Genomic DNA, 18048 nt, shown 5'->3' with positions numbered 1-18048 from the left:
CACATAGAGTATATTCCATATAGGGATAGGACCTACATGTTCTCATAAAAACCAGCTAGTCTACTGCCTAATGTTCAAGCTTGTTTTGGTGCCTAAATATATGCTTGAAGTAGCCAACAGACAACAAAGCGAAAATACTAATACGAGCTGTTTATTATAAAAACACATGTAAGTTTTATGGGGAAAGGGGGACAAAGTTCCTCAACCCAACTCTTCTGCAAGTGAACATCAGGTTAATTAAACTGTTTTAAACAATAAACAGTTAGTAGACATTTTAGGCATAGGAAAAGATCCACTCTGCCAGCAGCTTGCGATACCTGTCCCTACTCTTCCTTCAGAAACAGACTAGATTGTGTTTCAGAGAGTGATCTAGACTGTTGTGCCATCCATCTGTATGAAGAATTAAGAGGTCCTATATGCTCGGATGGTCGGGGGCGATTTCACACCTACTGTAAGTCTGGTTGAAATGGACAAACTCGTTTTGTTGTGTTTCACATTGCCAGTTGACGAATGAACCAAACAAGTTTCTAAACTAAAGTCACGTGATCATGGAGGTCACCCATTTATAGGACATAATATTGAATCCTAATGGACATACAGTATGTGAAAAACAAACAAAACATTTGTGATCTCCACTTTGGCTTGTTTAGAAATACTCAAATGTTTCTCGTTGTTAATTAATTATACACTACTGTCACTACTGGGGTTTTAGGGCTTCATAAAATATGATTTCTAAATACAGTATATAAATTGCAATTCAATGTGAATATTTGTGTAAATATTTTGTATTTTATATACCTAATATATCTCACGTCAATTTTGGTAACAGGAAAGGCTTTAATTATTTATATTTATTTAACTGCACATCAAGGGGGAAAGGAAGCCACAAGCGAGAAAAGACCACAAGAGATAGGCCGCTAGCGGGGAGCTAGGAGTGATAACACAACCAAGAGAGATAGAACTTTAGTTTCTTAACCTTTTAAAGAAGTCAATTTGTTTCATTCTGTACGAAACCTTCGTTTATGAAAATAAACCATCCTTCTGATATGAGATGACAACTCCACTTACATTCTTGTCCAGATGCAACAGGGAATAGAGACAGTGTTTTAGCCAGTGGGAGTGAGATTTCCACCGAATGATTGCCGCCATGAACTACTAACCAAAACACAACGCAGACACTGCCAGGAGAGATGATGAAGGCGGATAATGATCAACGAAAGGCTAATTACCCTGAAATCTAACAGTGGAATAAGGAATCTCTGTTTGGGTATGTTTTTAACATGCTCTAATATAAGCCATACAATGAGTGGCTCATGGAATATTTCAATCATAGTCATTTGCCTGGTACACCTTAAAATGGCAGCTACTGAGTGTTTGACAATTGAACAATTGAAACTTAATTTATTAGCCCAAACTTAATTTATTAGCCTGAAAAGAAAAGTAACCCACCAATGGGTCACAGCCCACTACAGCAGGGTGGGGTCTGCAATGACGCAATGCAAGACATCTTGATTGACTGCATATGAACTAGACTAGACCATGACATAATAAAGAAGCTGGTAATACCAAAAAATATTCTATGGAGAAGATGTGCTCTTTATCTCAACCATTGTTCCTCAAAATATAATGCAAATCCACTGGTTTACCAGCACCCTCTAGCACCAGTAAGTGGTAATGAAAGGTTATGTATATAACCTAGTTATATGAGTACTGGCTAAGCGTCCCGCTCTTAAGCCTATCGAGATATCAAGTTTCAAGTTTCAAGTTTCTTTAATAGTTGTCATACAGAAGTACAGAATATTTTTATACAAAATGCTTCTTACTGTTATGCTCCAGAGACTGTGCAAGACAAGATAAGTATGAAATAAAATAACATAGTAAAATTAGAAGTAAAAAAAATGAGGTCACAGTGTTCAGTTTAGACATATGTACAATGTTCGATGCAGAATAGACGTAACTGAGTTACCATATAATATACAATACTGTGCAGTGTACTAATATACAATATTATACCTCATCTCATGTACCTACTGTACTCCACTAACGAAAAACAAATACGCCCACACCTGCCGGGTCCCGCCCCTATGGAGGCGTAGCCTATAAGACACTAGGCATGGTCACCAAACACTCTTCCTCGCCAAAAAAACCTGTTTCCAGGAAAAGATTCCTCAAAAAGGGACTCAGGGCCGTTAAGAGCGGGACGCTTAGCCAGTACTCATATAACTAGGTTATATACATAACCTTTCCTTATATTATCGTACTTGGCCATCGCGTCCCGCTCTTAAGCTTATCGAGATATGGGGTAGAGCGGACGCGAGGCCCGACAGATGCACCCCCTGAGGACCCGTAAGCCCACATCAAGGGGTTGGGAAGTCCCGTCACCCCATCCTTCCTAATGAAGGGGGGGCGCAGTCAACTCCACCTGAGTGCGAGCAAGAGGGAACTAGAACCCCTTGAACACACAGCACAGGCGGAACCACGTGTGACCTAACACACTGTGGTCCATACCCACACACTCCTGCTACCCTACCAAAGGACGGGAAGCAGGAAAGGCCACAGACCCCAGAACCGCCTGGGAGACAGAACCCCCGGTCATGTCCATGAGGTAAAACCTTACAAAGGGGCCCGGGGAGGACCATGAAGCTGCAGCACAGATGTCCTCCACCGAGGCCCCACCCAGCAGAGCGGCAGAGGCAGCCACCCCACGAGTGGAGTGCGCCCTGACGCCCCCAGGGGAATCCAGCCCGGCCAACGTGTAGCAGAGGGCAATGCCCTCGCACAACCAATGGGACAGGCGCTGTTTCGATAGTGCCTTACCGGCACGAGAACCACCGTGACAGACAAAAAGCTGATCGGTAACCCTGAGGTCCTGAGTACGGCTGAGGTTAATTCCCAAAGCACGGACCGGACATGACAGGTGAAGCGTGAGGGGGCGGACGAAACGCCTGAACCACAATATCCCTGGAGCGGAAGGAACTCCGGATATTCTTAGGCACGAAAGCAGGACTAGGCCGCAGAGTGGCACCGCAATCGGAACGAAAAGACAGGCACTCTGGACGTACCGAAAGAGCACAGAGCTCACCCACGCGTTTAGCGGAGGTGACAGCCAGCAAGAACGCGGTCTTGAAAGACAGCTGTCCCAACGGCGCTTGCTCAAGTGGCTCAAACGGGGCCAAGGACAACCGACCGAGGACCAATTGAAGATCCCAACTCGGAGCCAAAGAGCGTTGCACCGGCTTAACGCGTCGAGCGCCAAGCAGGAAACGCTTCACAAGAGGGTGGCTGAACAAGACATCCCCCTCAAACCCCTCATGATAGGAGGATATAGCTGCTGCATATACCCTCACCATCGAAGCCGACAGTCTACCAAGGATAGACTGGAGATAACTAAGGACAGCATCCAGGGGGCAGGAGACTGGGTCCCGGCCCCCCGCCTTACACCACTCTTGGAACATACGCCATCTGCCCGCGTAAAGCGCGACAGTGGAGGGAGCATGCGCATTCCGGATGGTATTAACCACAGAAGGGTCCATCCTCTCCAGACCTACCCTCCCACCAGCCACATCAACAGGCGTTGGCCAAACACCGGGTACTGGAACAGCGACCCGTGTTGCTGAGAGAGGGCCGTCGCCGACCAAGGAATAACCCCTAGGCGGAGCGACCAGTAGCTGGAACAAGAACGGAAACCACACTGCCGTGCCCCGGTCCGGCGCGACCAGGATCACCGTCCTGCGCTCCCTCCGTATCCGCTCCAACAGCTGACCCAACAGCTGTACAGGAGGAAAGGCGTACAGAAGACCGGGCGGCCATGTAAAGATCGAGAAGGCATCCACCCCCAAGGGGGGATGATCTGCTCGACTGACCGAGAACCACAAGGGGCACTTGTGAGAGCGTCGGCTCGCAAACAGATCTACCGAGGCCTCCCCGAAACGATCCCAGATCTGTCTGACTATGTCAGGGCGGAGTTCGCACTCGTCGTAACGAGGACCGCCCCGAGACATCATATCCGCGCCCACATTCTCTGCACCAGGGATGTGGAGCGCCCTCAGACTGCGCAGCCTGCGAGATGCCCATAGCCAAAGTTCGACCGCCGCCCGGTGCAGGCGGATGGAACGAGTCCCACCCTGCCTGTTGACATACGCCGCTGCCGTCATACTGTCCGTCCTGACCAAAACGTGCTCGCCTACCACCAGGTGGTCGAACCGTTTGAGGACCAGGAGGACCGCCTTCAATTCCAACACATTGATGTGCGGGGTAGACGGGCCAGCATGGACCTTCGTCCAGCTGCCCCCCACTGCGTGGGTCCGACACGTCCCTCCCCAACCTGTGAGAGAGGCGTCGGTGAAGACCGTGACGTGTGAGCGCCCATGGGGACCCCAATGGTGAGGATACCCAGCCTCCTCCAATGGGCGAGATCTCCCCATATTGACAAAGGAACCGTCAACCGTTTCCACTTGTCCCTCACCGGATCTATTCCCATAGAGAAAAACCACCTCTGTATCCTCCTCATGAAGAGGAGGCCAAGAGGAACCACCGTGTGAGCAGATGCCATCATACCGAGCAGGCGCATCACTTGCAGCGCCGTGACCGTCCCTCCCAGACGGAAACCCCAGAGCGCGCAAAGGATAGACACCCGCCGCTGCTCCGAAGCCCATGTACTCCACCTGTTGACTGGGAAGAGGCGTACTCTTCTTCCAGGTCACAGCAAAACCCAGCCTGGTGAGGAATTCCACCACCAGCCTGGTATGAGACCTGGCAACCTCCTCCGAACGACTGAGGAGTAGAATGTCGTCGAGATAGAACAGAACCCGTATTCCCCGACGACATAGAGGCTCCAGCGCAGTCGCTACGCACGTAGTGAATGTGCGGGGAGCCAGAGAATAGCCGAACGGCAACCTCTGGTACTCGTACGCTACGCCCTGAAACAGGAACCGCAGGAACTTCCTGTGAGGAGGGAAAATCGGGATGTGAAAATACGCATCCTTCAGGTCTATGGAGGTGAACCAGTCTCCCCTTCTGACAGCAAGCAGAAGGAGTTTGACGGTCAACATCCTGAACGGTCTCGCTACAATCAACCGATTGAACGCGGACAGATCCAGTATAGGTCTGACCCCCCCCCGTTTTCTTGGGCACCAGAAAATAACGGGAGTAGACGCCTGACATCGCGTCCTCTCTCGGGACCACGACTACGGCCTGCTTCGCCAACAGAGATTGGATCTCGTCGGCCAGGGCTGTCACTGCTTCTGACCCTGACAATAGGGTCGGCACCAAACCTGAGAACGGAGGTTGGGGTTGCGCGAACTGCAACACAAGCCCCTCCTTCAACGTTCTCTCTATCCACCCCCCCAAACGGCATTCTTGTCGCCATATGTGAAAATAATCCCACAGCGCACCCGCCGTCAACTGACGCTGGGCCGCAAGGAACAGTAGATAGTTGGCCCGGTCCCTCCCGCTGTGCGACGCACCCAAGGGGGGACCCCGACAGAAAGGGCCGGTTTGATACGGGAGAAGCTGTCATCAAACTGGTTGACACACACCCCCCCCCCCTGAACACCCCTCTAGCGCATGCTGAGGAGTTTTTCTACAGCTAGACACGCAAGGCATGAGGACCCCATGGGCTCCTACACGCCGAAGCCCTGCAGTGATATTGCTATCACCCAAATCACGCTTGCCTCTTCTTTGCAGACCACTGCCGCTCTCACGGGAGTGGGAGACATCAGCGTGATACCCCGCCTGGCGAAGGCGAGGCCGGGGTAACCCTTGCTGTGCATTCAACAGAAGAGGCCTCGAGTCCCCCTGCTGACCACTGTAGCTAGTGGCAGCCGTAACACCAGGCTCCCCCATCACACAACGTGTGGTGCAGGAGCCACGCGACAGCACAACATTCTCACGGACAGACCCAGGCTCAGCCATCAACTGGGTGTCAGCCCCTGTCCCCATGAGAAGTGAAGAATGGGGCCGCATGCGCTTCAAAGAAGGTTCGCGGCCCGCAGCCAAAGGAAAACGATCAGAGCCCCGCTTCCGTGGGTAACAGAGAGAGGATTGAACGGGGAGCGGGCTGCTCGCGGCAGAATGACAACGGCTTGTTTTATCCAAGCCGCATACACCCAAAATGGCCGATCCCTCGGCCGCCAAGGCTGTCGGCCTTGTGGATCCCTGTTGACTCTCCGCCCAGGGCACCACTGGCGGGGGAAACATGGCCGCCTGTTGAGGGCCTCGCCACAGTCGTTGACGAGGCCGTGCTCCCACCTCTGGCTGCACAGCGTGAGGCGGTGTGGGACCCAGATCAACAACCGCCTGCGCCTCCACAGAATGACCAAAAAGACTTTCCGTGGAAAAAGGAGTCGTGAGGAGAGACAACCTATCCTCTTCCCCAAGAGGAGTGCTCCAACCAAACATGCCTAACAACAACGTTGATAGCATCCTAATCCTCCCCGCAGTTATAGCTTGCGACTGAGTCAAGATCTCTATAACACCACAAACATGCAACATGTTTACAATGTCGGCTGGACCCATAGCCCCACTACCCGACGCCAATGTGGATAGGAAACTAGCCAGCTGAGCCATAACACTGGCCGCCGCTACAAACCATCCTGCAGCAGTATACCACTCATCCGTCCATACTGCCACCCTCCGAGCCGATTCGCTCTCAAGCATCGGCCGGGTGGGACATCGTTCATCCCCGCCGGGACACAGGATCAAAGCTACCTGGCTACGCAGCCACGGTACACTCGGCCTGCACCCTGTTGTTAGCCCTTTTACCCGTAAAAAAGGTAAATAAGACTCAGCGAAACCCCCCACATTAGCAACCGACTGACCTTCATCAATGAACCGGGCAAGAGGAGGGAAAAGCGGCAACGTCCCGCGGCGGGGAATATTAGAACAACAACCCATTTCAGCATCAACATTAGCATTAACAGTAGCATTAGTAGCATTAGTGTAAGCAGCATGCTCCAGGATAGCCAGGAAATCGTCCACTGCAGTGGAACGTTCACCAAGCCACCCCGGCCCTGGCGCCGAAACACACTTCACAGCATTAGTAACACCAACATCAATGCCTGATGACACAGGGCCTACCTGTGTACAAGCTGGCCCGATAGCCAAACCTTGTACGCTGCTCCTTGATCTGCTGCCATCAGACGAGGAAACATCAACATAGGCCCGACGTGTCGCTGAAACATGCCCGAAGATTCCAGGGGTAAGCAAACCTCCGGTAAGCTTTTAACATTACGCAATTAATCTTTTCATAACAACTAGTTACATAAGGCGCACTGCGACCGTTATGATGGAAACGAAATAACGGAAGAGTGTTTGGTGACCATGCCTAGTGTCTTATAGGCTACGCCTCCATAGGGGCGGGACCCGGTAGGTGTGGGCGTATTTGTTTTTCGTTAGTGGAGTACAGTAGGTACATGAGATGAGGTATATCTCGATAGGCTTAAGAGCGGGACGCGATGGCCAAGTACGATAATATAACTGCAATTCAATTAATGTGAGTGAATTGGGTTACAGTACAGTGGCTGATTGATTGATTTATTGATTGATCGATTGATTGAAAACTTGATTAACAGATTGCAGAATGGGTACAATACAGTACGGCTCAATACAAACAATTATTAAGAGGATGCAGACCAGAAAAAGACTTTCGTCTTGTTTACATCAGGGTCCCCCATTTTCAATTCATCAAGACATTTATGACATACATGACATACAGATATACAGTACTGTTTCATCAAGACATTTGTGACATACAAGATATATACACAATATACAGTACTGTTTAAGAGAAAGAGATCTTACAAGAAAAATATATACATTCGAAGGGGAAGAAACTGTACATTGGAGGGGGTTGGGTGGGTGGGTGGTGGGGGGTTTGGACATTTACCGGGGCCAGTTTCTAATTGCAGCCACCCGTAGGTGCTCTTTGAGAGCGGTTTTGAAGGAGGGTAGGGATTTACATTATTTTACGGCAGTGGGTGTTGTGGCATAATTGCGAAAAGTGTTTAGTCCCTTGTTTGAGCCGAATATGGGTTGAACATGATGGAACTCCCTCTGGTGTTGTGGTCGTGGAATTCACTGACCTTTGGGAAGTATTTCAACATTGTACATGAGTATCTTAGTGGTGTAGTGTATCTTGTAGACCAGGCCCATTGCAAGTTGCTGTACTCTGTCGTCTACTCTAAGCCATCCTAGGTTGTCAAAATGGGCAGGGGTAAGGTGGGTTTTAGGAGTAAGGTGACTTTTTTGATTACATTGGTTGCCATTTTGTCACAGGAAAGATTTGCCTCTAGGATGGAACCCAGGTAGGTAATTTTATCTTTCCTTGTGACAATATTGTCACCCACTGTAACAGAGAAGCCGTTGGCATTGCTGAGTTTTTGTATAAATTAGGAACAGTTTTGGTGTCCCAAAAAGGACCATAACACCACCTTATGCATACTGCACCTTATGTGAATACTGTGATACTGTGAATACTGTATATTTCAGTTGGTTAGATAGTCAATTCTATTGACTTATTTGTTTACACTGCTTGTGTTGTTTTCACTACCTGTGTACCCCCCCCCCCCCCATGCTGCTATGATGCCTGAATTACCCCAAGGGGATCAATAAAGGAATATCTTATCTTATCAACCAGAGTGGATAAATTAATTAACGTTACAGAAAAATAAGAAGTATCCAAGAGATTCAAACCGGGGACCATATGGTCCACAGGCAGGGGACTAACCATGCAGTTGAGCTATACAAGCTGTTATTATATTAATAATTTATTTATTATATATTATTATTATAAAATACAATATTATAAAACCTGTCAGGAAGCGTGCCTCAAAGCATGAATGAACCGGCATTTACCGGCATTTCTAAGCACTTTAAACTTACCAGAACTTTAGCGCACATAAAGTCACGCGGAAACAGCTGTTCCTGGAGGCAGTACTGTGATACGCATTTGCATTTCAGTGTCCTGCTACGCTCATAGCGAGGGGGGCGTACTAGCGTAGGTCAGTGGCCAATCAGAGCGCAAAACGGGAACCCGGAAACACGAACGCGTTGGTAAAAGCATAGACGCGTTGTGGACAGTGACGCCTACAGGTCAGGTCTGGGCGCTTGCTCAGCGGAGGCAGAACTTGAGGAAGGCAGCGTGACCTCCCACGCCCTCGCTGCCAGGTGAGAAGAGAGCCACTGGCTGTCGCCGCACGTGTCGGAGGAAGCGTGCGGATACTTCAGGGTTCCCTTGTACCGACCAGTAGGAGAACATGCGCACAACAACCAGGTAGGGGAGGGGGGGGAATTGGCACAACGACTAAATTGGGACGGGGAGAAAACAGAGAAAAATCGCAGAAAGAGAGATACATTTTTTTTAAAAGGTGCTATAGATCAAATGTTTATGTAGAGTAATCATTTATTTTAAATAATACATCCACAGAGCTTTTTAGAAAGGTGTGGAATAAATGTATTGCTTTGCGGGTCCAAAATGAATGTTGGTGTTTATATGTTGTGTGCATATATCCCCTCCCTACTTCCCATTTCCCCACGTGGAATGCACCTGATTGGAAAAATGACATACTGATGCTCTAGTGCAGTGTTTCTCAACTGGTGGGTCGCGACCCAAAAGTGGATCGCGGGGCCATTTTGAGTGGGTGTGTATGTGATTTTTTATTTTTTTTTAAGTTTATATATATATTTTTATTGCACTACCTATCTTTTTTTTTTTTTTATCTACTTTTTCTCCCCATTTTCCATTTTTCTCCCTTCCCCAATTTCGTATTGTCCAATTCTACCCTCCCCTGTCTCGAACGTTGTTAGGCCATGCCTCCCACAAGCCGGCTGCAATGTGGACGAAGCCTTGCATCACGTGTCCCCTCCGGTACTCGAGGAGGCAGCCGTCGCATCTTTTCACCTGAACAGCGCAATCTCTCAGTGGCGAGGGTCTGCGTGGGAGTCGCTGTCCACAACGTCCGATCCCCACCCACCAGCTTCCCACCCCCTAATACTGCCAATTGTATTAGTATGAACGACCAGCCAAGCTGGTAGCAACGCCGAGAGCTGGGCTCGCACCCAGCATCTCCTGCGTTGGTGGCACCTAGCCGCCCTCACTACCTATCTTTGATGAAAGTGGCTTCTCAGCTCTGGTCCAGCTGAAGACAAAGCAGAGGAACAGATTGGACATTGAGCATGACCTCAGAGTTGCTTTGACTACCATCACCCCAGACTTTGAGACTCTTGTCAGGAGCAAACAACATCCCCAGTTATCCCATTAGTTCACTGGGATGTTAAGCTAAGAAGTCTGCTAAGAAGGATATATTATTTATTTTTATTATTATTATTATTATTATTATTATTTTATTTCATTGTGTTTTTATCCCTAGTTGCACTTTTGTTGCAACCACAGTTATCCCATTAGTTCCCCCAAACTTACTGTAGGTATGTTATGTTAAGCTAATAAGTGTGCTAAGAAGCATAATTATTTATTATTATTATTTTATTTCATTGGGTTTTTAGCCCTAGTTGCACTTTTGTTGCAACCCCAGTTATCCCATTAGTTCCCCCAAACTTAGGTCTGTTATGTTAAGCTAAGAAATCTGCTAAGAAGCATATATTATTTATTATTATTATATTTCATTGGGTTTTTAGCCCTAGTTGCACTTTTGTTGCACTTTTTTGTGTTTATTTCATGTTTTTAACAGTGCATGAAAGATTGTGTATTACTGCAAACATTTATTTTAGAAATAAATCATAGTGGTTAAAAAATGTGGGTCGCGACTTAATGACTAAGGAAAATGTTGGGTCCCGAGGCTAGACCAGTTGAGAACCACTGCTCTAGTGGGACATCTAGTGGCTGAATAATATCCATAGCACCTTTAAATGGTGGGCTGCTGTGAACACTGTGACATCACAGTCTGATGTACTTCAGTATATTTCACAAGCATGATACATTAATAATTGCTGCCGGTGACATAAGACACAGCACTTCCTGTGCGCCGGATGACTTGAATGTCCTACCAGACACCAGTGTTTAGAACAGAACAAGAACAGCAACAAAGCATTGATGAGTTCAAGTTTCAAGTTTCTTTATTAGTTGTCATACAGAAATACAGAATACTTTTGTATGAAATACTTCTTTCTGTTTTGCTCCTGAGAGTGTGCTAGATGAAATAAAAAGATAGTATAAAATAAGTATAATATAAGTATAAAATAGAAAGTCAAGTACGTAAACAAGTGTAAACAAAACAAAACATTTCAATATACATATATATACAATATACAATGCAGAGTAGAGAAGGTAACTGAGTTACAACAATATACAGTACAGTGTAGAAATGGTGAGGTATATCTTACCTTGTGGTGCCACCTTGTGGTGGTGAGGTGCAATGAGGTATGAGATGATGTGCAAAACTCTTACCAATAAATATAAAGTGTGTTAAGTGTCTAAAGTGGGTAAAGTGGGTGCTACAGTGAGTTGTTTATTTAAAGTGGGTGCGTACGTGTGGATGTGTGTGCTGTGGGTGTATTTGATGGTTTGTTACATAGTGTTATTGTTCATTAAGCATCCTGATGGCGTGGGGATAGAAGCTCCTTCTGAGTCTCCCTGTGCTTGCCATGAGACTCCGGTATTGCTTGCCTGACCGCAGCAGTTCAAAGAGGCAGTTGTTTGGGTGCTGGAGTCTTTGATTATTCTCTTAGCCCCCCTCCAATTGTGTGTTCGGCTGAACAGGCTACTCTCTGTAGTCTGTTACGGTCTTGTGCAGTGCTATTCCCAAACCAGGAGGTGATATTGCCAGTCAGGATGCTCTCTATTGTGCATGAGTAGAAGTTCTTAAGGACCTTCTGACTCACTTGGAACTTCCTTAGGCGGCTAAGGAAGTAGAGGCATTGCCGTGCCTTCTTGATAATACTGTCAATGTGTGTGGTCCATGTCAAGTCCTTGGATATGTGGACTCCGAGGTACTTAAAACTGTTCACTCTCTCAACCGGTGCCCCGTCGATGCTGAGAGGGCTGTAGTCCCTGACCCCCGACCTCCTAAAGTCCACAATCATCTCTTTTGTTTTGCTGACGTTTGCACCCCTATAAGCACAATGTCAGCCTCACACTTTTTGCAAAACAATACACACAGTGATTTGCAAAACACTAAACACACTTGCATTACATTAGACACAGAATGTCAAATTACCAGACATATGAGCCAATTGGTTAAACACAGCCACCAGATGCACAAACACACCATTGCTTAATTGTAGATACACCAATCAGGTGTAAGCACTATAAAAATGCAGCAGGTGAGTTCACCTGTCTTCAACCAAAATGAAAGGAGAGTGAAGTACTGTACACAGAGAACGTGAAAATATACAATTCACCAAATACTACACAAGACAACCAATGATACAGACTGATGAAAATATACATTTTCTCTCCATATACCCAAATCAGTCAACATGTCAACATGGAGAATCACAACAAAACATTCTCTTGCCAGATCCAGCTAGGCAAAGAGATAATGTCTAGTATTTTCTGTACTCTATTTAAGTTTTTGTTTTACTGTAATTTTAACCTGTACTGGATACAGTATTTTATGTTTGTCTGATATTTGCTGAGCTTACAGTGTTATGCACACTGTAGTAGCATGAAAACTGGGACATGTTTTGTTGTGATTCTCCATGTTGAAATGTTGATTGATTTGGTTATATGGAGAGACATTTTTTATTTGTATCAGTCTGCATCATTGATTTGGGTATATGGAGAGAAAATGTAATTTTTTTCATCAGTCTGCATCATTGATTTGGGTATATGTAGATAAATAAATTATATGTTCATCAGTCTACAGCATTGGTCTTGTGTAGTGTTTGGTGAATTTATTGTATATTTGCACATTCTCTGTGTACTTCACTTACAGTATACACTAATCACTGAGAAGTAGAATTGCTAAATGTGTTTTAGGTTAAGCACAGCAGTGTGTAACTGGTTCAAACAGAATTAAGTCATATGAAACGTGTGTTTCATATGGTAACAACATGTAGTTTTTATAAATTAGTGTATAGTTTTGACAAGAGTGTTTAATTTAGCAAAGGATCTGAGGTGTTCTGATAATTGTGTGTGTGGTTGTGTAGTGTTTTGAAACACCGGGCCCTGTTTTCAAAATCGTGCTTAAGCAATCGAGAAAAAAAAACAGTATTGTGTGTTTCATTATATACATATGTTTCAGTCTTCTCATAAAAAAAATATTCGATTTTTGGGTATTTTCCTGCCTTTGGTCCGCTTTGCATTCACATCTCAAGTGAACCGCAGCAGGGTTCACTTGCAAGAGTGAATGAGCTTTCACACCACCGCAAACCAACCGGACTATCCGAGGAAATAGGGTTCGATTAAAGCTTATTATAGTTTATCACAGTATCATGAGCATGTCTTTGTCAGTGGACACTGGACATGGGTATGGATGGCTCCAGGTGCTGCTGCGTTAAAGTGCACATCTTAAATACCTATCTGTACTATTTAAAAGCACAGTGCAGGACACACTCAAAGGTTATCGCACCTCAGAGATGGCAGTGGACATGTATGACAGGACAAAGGCCCTATGTAATGGCTTTGGGATTGAGGAACATACTACCAGCCAAAGGAGGAAGTAGAAAAGGATGGACGAGTATGTAGTTGAGTCATCTTGTGGCACAAGCTCAGACCTCAGCTCAGGAGATCAGCTGAGACAGAGACTGTTCTATCCAGTCCTCGACAGAATGCTGCAAGAGCTTGAGAGCAGGTTCTCATGAGTTGGAGAACAATTTATGAGAGGCATACAGGCATGTCATCCAGCCTCAGACCAGTTTCTCTCAGTGGAATTGCTGCAACCCCTCGCCACACATTACAATATCCAACTACTGCCAGAGGAGATCACAGTTGCAAAGTGTTTCCTGGCCAGGACAGGCAGAGATGCAGTCCCTACTATCCAAAGTTTCTTTTCCATCCTGGATGATAATAATAATAATAATGCATTTTATTTATAAGGCGCCTTTCAGGACACTAAAAAGAAAAGTCCACAAATCGGTGAATGAAAAAATTATAGGATCAAATGAAAACTACTACTTACAAAAAATGGATGTTTAAAAGTACTAAAAACCATTAAAAAATACCAAACACTAACAAACATTCAGCACAGACAATGAGGATGCTGCCAAAAAAAATATATATATATAAAAAAAAATATATATATATTCTTTTTTTTTTAAAGCTCCGGGGCTGGGAGAAAAACAGCCGGGGCTAAAGCCCCGGAAGCCCAGAGCTAACAACGCCACTCATGGACCCCTAGACCAGGGGTTCTCAACCTTTCTGCTACCAAGGCACCCCTGTGTCCAAAAAAATATTCCAGGGCACCCCTACATACGGTAAAGACTTTTCCGGTGATGATGACAAAAGTGCTTGCTTTCAAAATAACGTTTATTTAACCCATTGAAACCGGGAAACACATTTGTGTGTATATGCAGGCTATATAATGCATTATTAGCAGGCGTTTCAGGTCTAAATGTATAAATAAATATAGCAATAGTGTGACCATTTCTCAAACAGAAAATCATGTATTTTTTTTTAAATACAGAAAAGGATCACTAACGTGCTATCTGTTGCAGCTGCACTGTTTTCCATAAAAATAACATAGTGTGACCATTTCTCAAACAGAAAATCATGTATTTATTTTTTAAATACAGAAAAATATCAATAAAGTGCTCTGTTGCAGCTGCACTGTTTTCCATAAAAACAACATAGTGTGACCATTTCTCAAACAGAAAATCATGTATTTATTTTTTTAAATACAGAAAAATATCAATAAAGTGCACTGTTGCAGCTGCACTGTTTTCCAAAAAAAATAACTAGTGTGACCATTTCTCAAAATGTCTCAAATTATAAATAAATACAGAAAATAAGCACTTGTGGACATTTCTAGCTCAGTGTGAGGTCTGCTGTAGCCCCTTCCGTGACTGTGATGCACCGAGTGAATCCACAGTCACTTGCTCCTCAATAGGAAACCAACGTATGTTGATCATGAAGGACTAGTTCTGGCCGAACCGCTCGTTATACATGTATCACAGAGACATGGCAAGGGTGCTCACAGTTGCACGAGGGGTTCGGACAGAGATACGGGGTGGTTTGAAAGTTTGGCGTTGCTAATAAACATTTTAAATAATTTTTATCAACTGCTCAAAACGGCATTATTTCCGGCGTTGGCTGCCTGGTTGTGATCACAGCGCATGCGCATCATGCACCCAACGCCGGAAATAATGCAGTGCTGACCAGTTTATAACAATTATTTACAATGTTTATTAGCAACGCCGAGCTTTCAAACCATCCCGTATCTCTGTCCGAAACCCTCGTGCAACTGTGAGTACCTTTGAAATGTCTCTGTGATTCTTGTATAACGAACGGTTTGGTTAGAACCAGTCCTTCAGGGTGAATCTAGGTTGGTTTCCTATTTAGGAGCAAGTGACTGTGGATTCACTCGGTGCATCACAGTCACGAAAGGGGCTAGGTCTGCTGCTGCTTCTGGCTAATGATACGGTCAATACGTGGGGAGATCGATGACAAGGCAACACGCATGTCATCCTCAAGGCTCAACTTGGCCCTATATTTGGTTTTCAGAGCTGTCATGGATGAAAATCCAGCTTCACACAAATATGTGGTGCTGAATGGTATCAACACCTTAAGTGCTGCATCGTGAGTTACTTGTCATAATAATCATAACACAGCAGCACTCACTTGGTCTGCACTTGGCGAGTAGCCCATCACCGTCGCGTGTAAAGCACTTTTCAGAAGCTGTGTGATCCGGTCTTGAACTTTCCATAACGTGTCTCGATAAATCCATTTGATTAGATCCAGCACTGAATGCATTTAGTGATTATTATCGCTTTGCATTTCCTTGGTAACGGACCAGAGCCGCGAGCCGGCTCTGTAACGGAGATAGGACCCGTGATGTGACGTCACACGAATGCTGAGACCCCTGTTGAGAACCGCTGCCCTAGACTATCCAGACTGAATATGTCTCATTAATGTGTTATGACACTGTTATTTCACAAGATGAGTAATGAACTTGTTATGAGCATCTAGTTAATGTAAATCACAACAAAACAAAAATACGGAGCAGTACCTGAGTGTGAGCGGTGCAGGCGTAGCGCTTCAGATGTCCAAAGTCACACGTGGTGTCCTCCAGACAGAAGCTAGCCTTGTGTCCCTCTGCCACCTTACGTCCAGTACTGACCTCCAGTAGGTCATAGTGGCTGAACTCATCCATACTGTGGTAATGCCTGGGACACGGCCACAAGGGGACAAGTGAAATCATCAAAGGTTGAACAGACAAGGCACATATCATTTTCTATTTTCTATTATCAAGCCAGACAAGTCAGGAATAAGTTACAGTAATTAGCAGAAATAATGGTGATCTATGACTAAATTAACCTTGTAGCTATTGCTTTGGTTACTTTAATAGCCCATTGTAACTCAAACCTTTTTTTTTTAGTACTTTTTTCCACCTGTGAATATGCTTTTCCAGCCATACAATGCACTACAATATCTTATACTGCAGTCATTGTAATCAAGAACACAGTAATTCACTTTGAGATTATTCATTTTCCTCCAATACAATCTTTCAGTCAATCTCTTTTGTTTACATTTGAGGTTGAGGATTGGGCATTTAACTCAATCTGCGCCATCCATACGTTATTTGGTCCATTTTTCTTTTTTTCGATTTTAATATTCTATTCAGTGTCACAGACCTCTATGTTACTGTTAAAAGGCATACTGAGACCCCTAGAGTGCAGTACCGGCCAGATCCTGCTAGGTGGCAGTATCGCCCACCCTTTGAAACCCTGTTCCAGACTGTGTGTCACATCTAATCTCGTCCGGGCAGAGAATTTTGGTCCAGGCAAGTCTAGCAGTTCACCCGATCACATTGAAACGCGCCCATGGCCCCTCGATGCATGTGTTGTGCCAGATTATGTCGGGGACCCGATGGACTCAATACTGTTGTTTAAATGTTATGATTTAAAACATTTAATGGAATCTTATTTAGCCATACATCAGAATTACCCATCGGCCGCTCTACCAAATAGAACAATCATCCCAAAAAGGAAAAATACCGATATATATATATATATCGGTATTTTTCCTTTTCCTTTTTGGGATATATTATATGCAAAAACATATTCTCTTAACACATTGGGTGCCACGCCCCTTTGCCCAGATAACCCCTTGAGTGCCAGCGCTTTAGTCAATGGGAGGTGGGGGATATTTGCGAACGCTTAAACTATATCTTAAATTATGGCTATGGGTCTAAAGCACCCCTCGCTTATCAATGACTTGCTTGCAGTCAACATGTACGAAACGGATTGTTTTTTCATTGGTACATTTCCGTTTTATACCGTTTTGAATACGAGTATAGTTTCGGAGAGTTCTAGTAATTTCAGAGAAATTCCGCGAGAATACACAAAACACGTTGTAATTTTTCGACTGATTTATGAATAGTTTTCAAATAAACGCTAGATTATCGATAGTATATGTGTACTTATGCACGCTAGAGAAGCGGGCTGAAAAATCTATTATCCATGACCTGGTCAGCGCTAACGTCATACACGCACACACACACAGACACGTTGTGATCGCTATGAAAAAAACATCTGATTAACCCAATACTGGTAAAATAGAGTCCTTACCTCACATCAGATGTTCTGCAAAAAGATTAATCCAATTCCTGATCGCCATTCCAAATATTGATCGTGTTTATTGATCCAACGTTATAGTCCGAAACACATAATCGAAATCTGCTCCGAGCCTCCCCAGTGAATGTGGTAACAGACACTGCTTGCCAGAGATGGGAAAACCCCATACCAGAGTTTTTTTCTGATGCACATGGCCACTCAATCCAATCCAATGATGTGCATTACCATCCGGGAGACGATAGGGGGTGGTATTTACCTTTTTCGAGCTCCCATTCCCAATGATAACGTCAGGCTGGATGGATGAAAAATTAATGGATATCGCTAATAAAAGAAATAACGATTAAATAACGAGAAATCTCG

The 18048-nt window shown here is 45.1% G+C and overlaps 1 protein-coding gene across 1 annotated transcript in view; it reads right to left on the bottom strand.

Annotated features, from left to right (window-relative positions):
• Nucleotides 1-18048, bottom strand: part of loxl1 (lysyl oxidase-like 1) — a 79389-nt gene that overhangs the window by 14393 nt on the left and 46948 nt on the right. The window contains exon 4 of the mRNA XM_084337749.1: nt 16122-16278. Within this exon, the coding sequence (XP_084193875.1) occupies nt 16122-16278 (157 nt within the window). The remainder of the gene's footprint in view (nt 1-16121; nt 16279-18048) is intronic.

This window comes from Notolepis coatsorum (assembly GCF_963971535.1).
Source record: "Notolepis coatsorum genome assembly, chromosome: 20".
NCBI classification, from domain to species: Eukaryota; Metazoa; Chordata; class Actinopteri; order Aulopiformes; family Paralepididae; genus Notolepis; species Notolepis coatsorum.
Note: the sequence above shows the minus strand (reverse complement) of the source record. Positions and strands in the feature narration are given on the sequence as shown.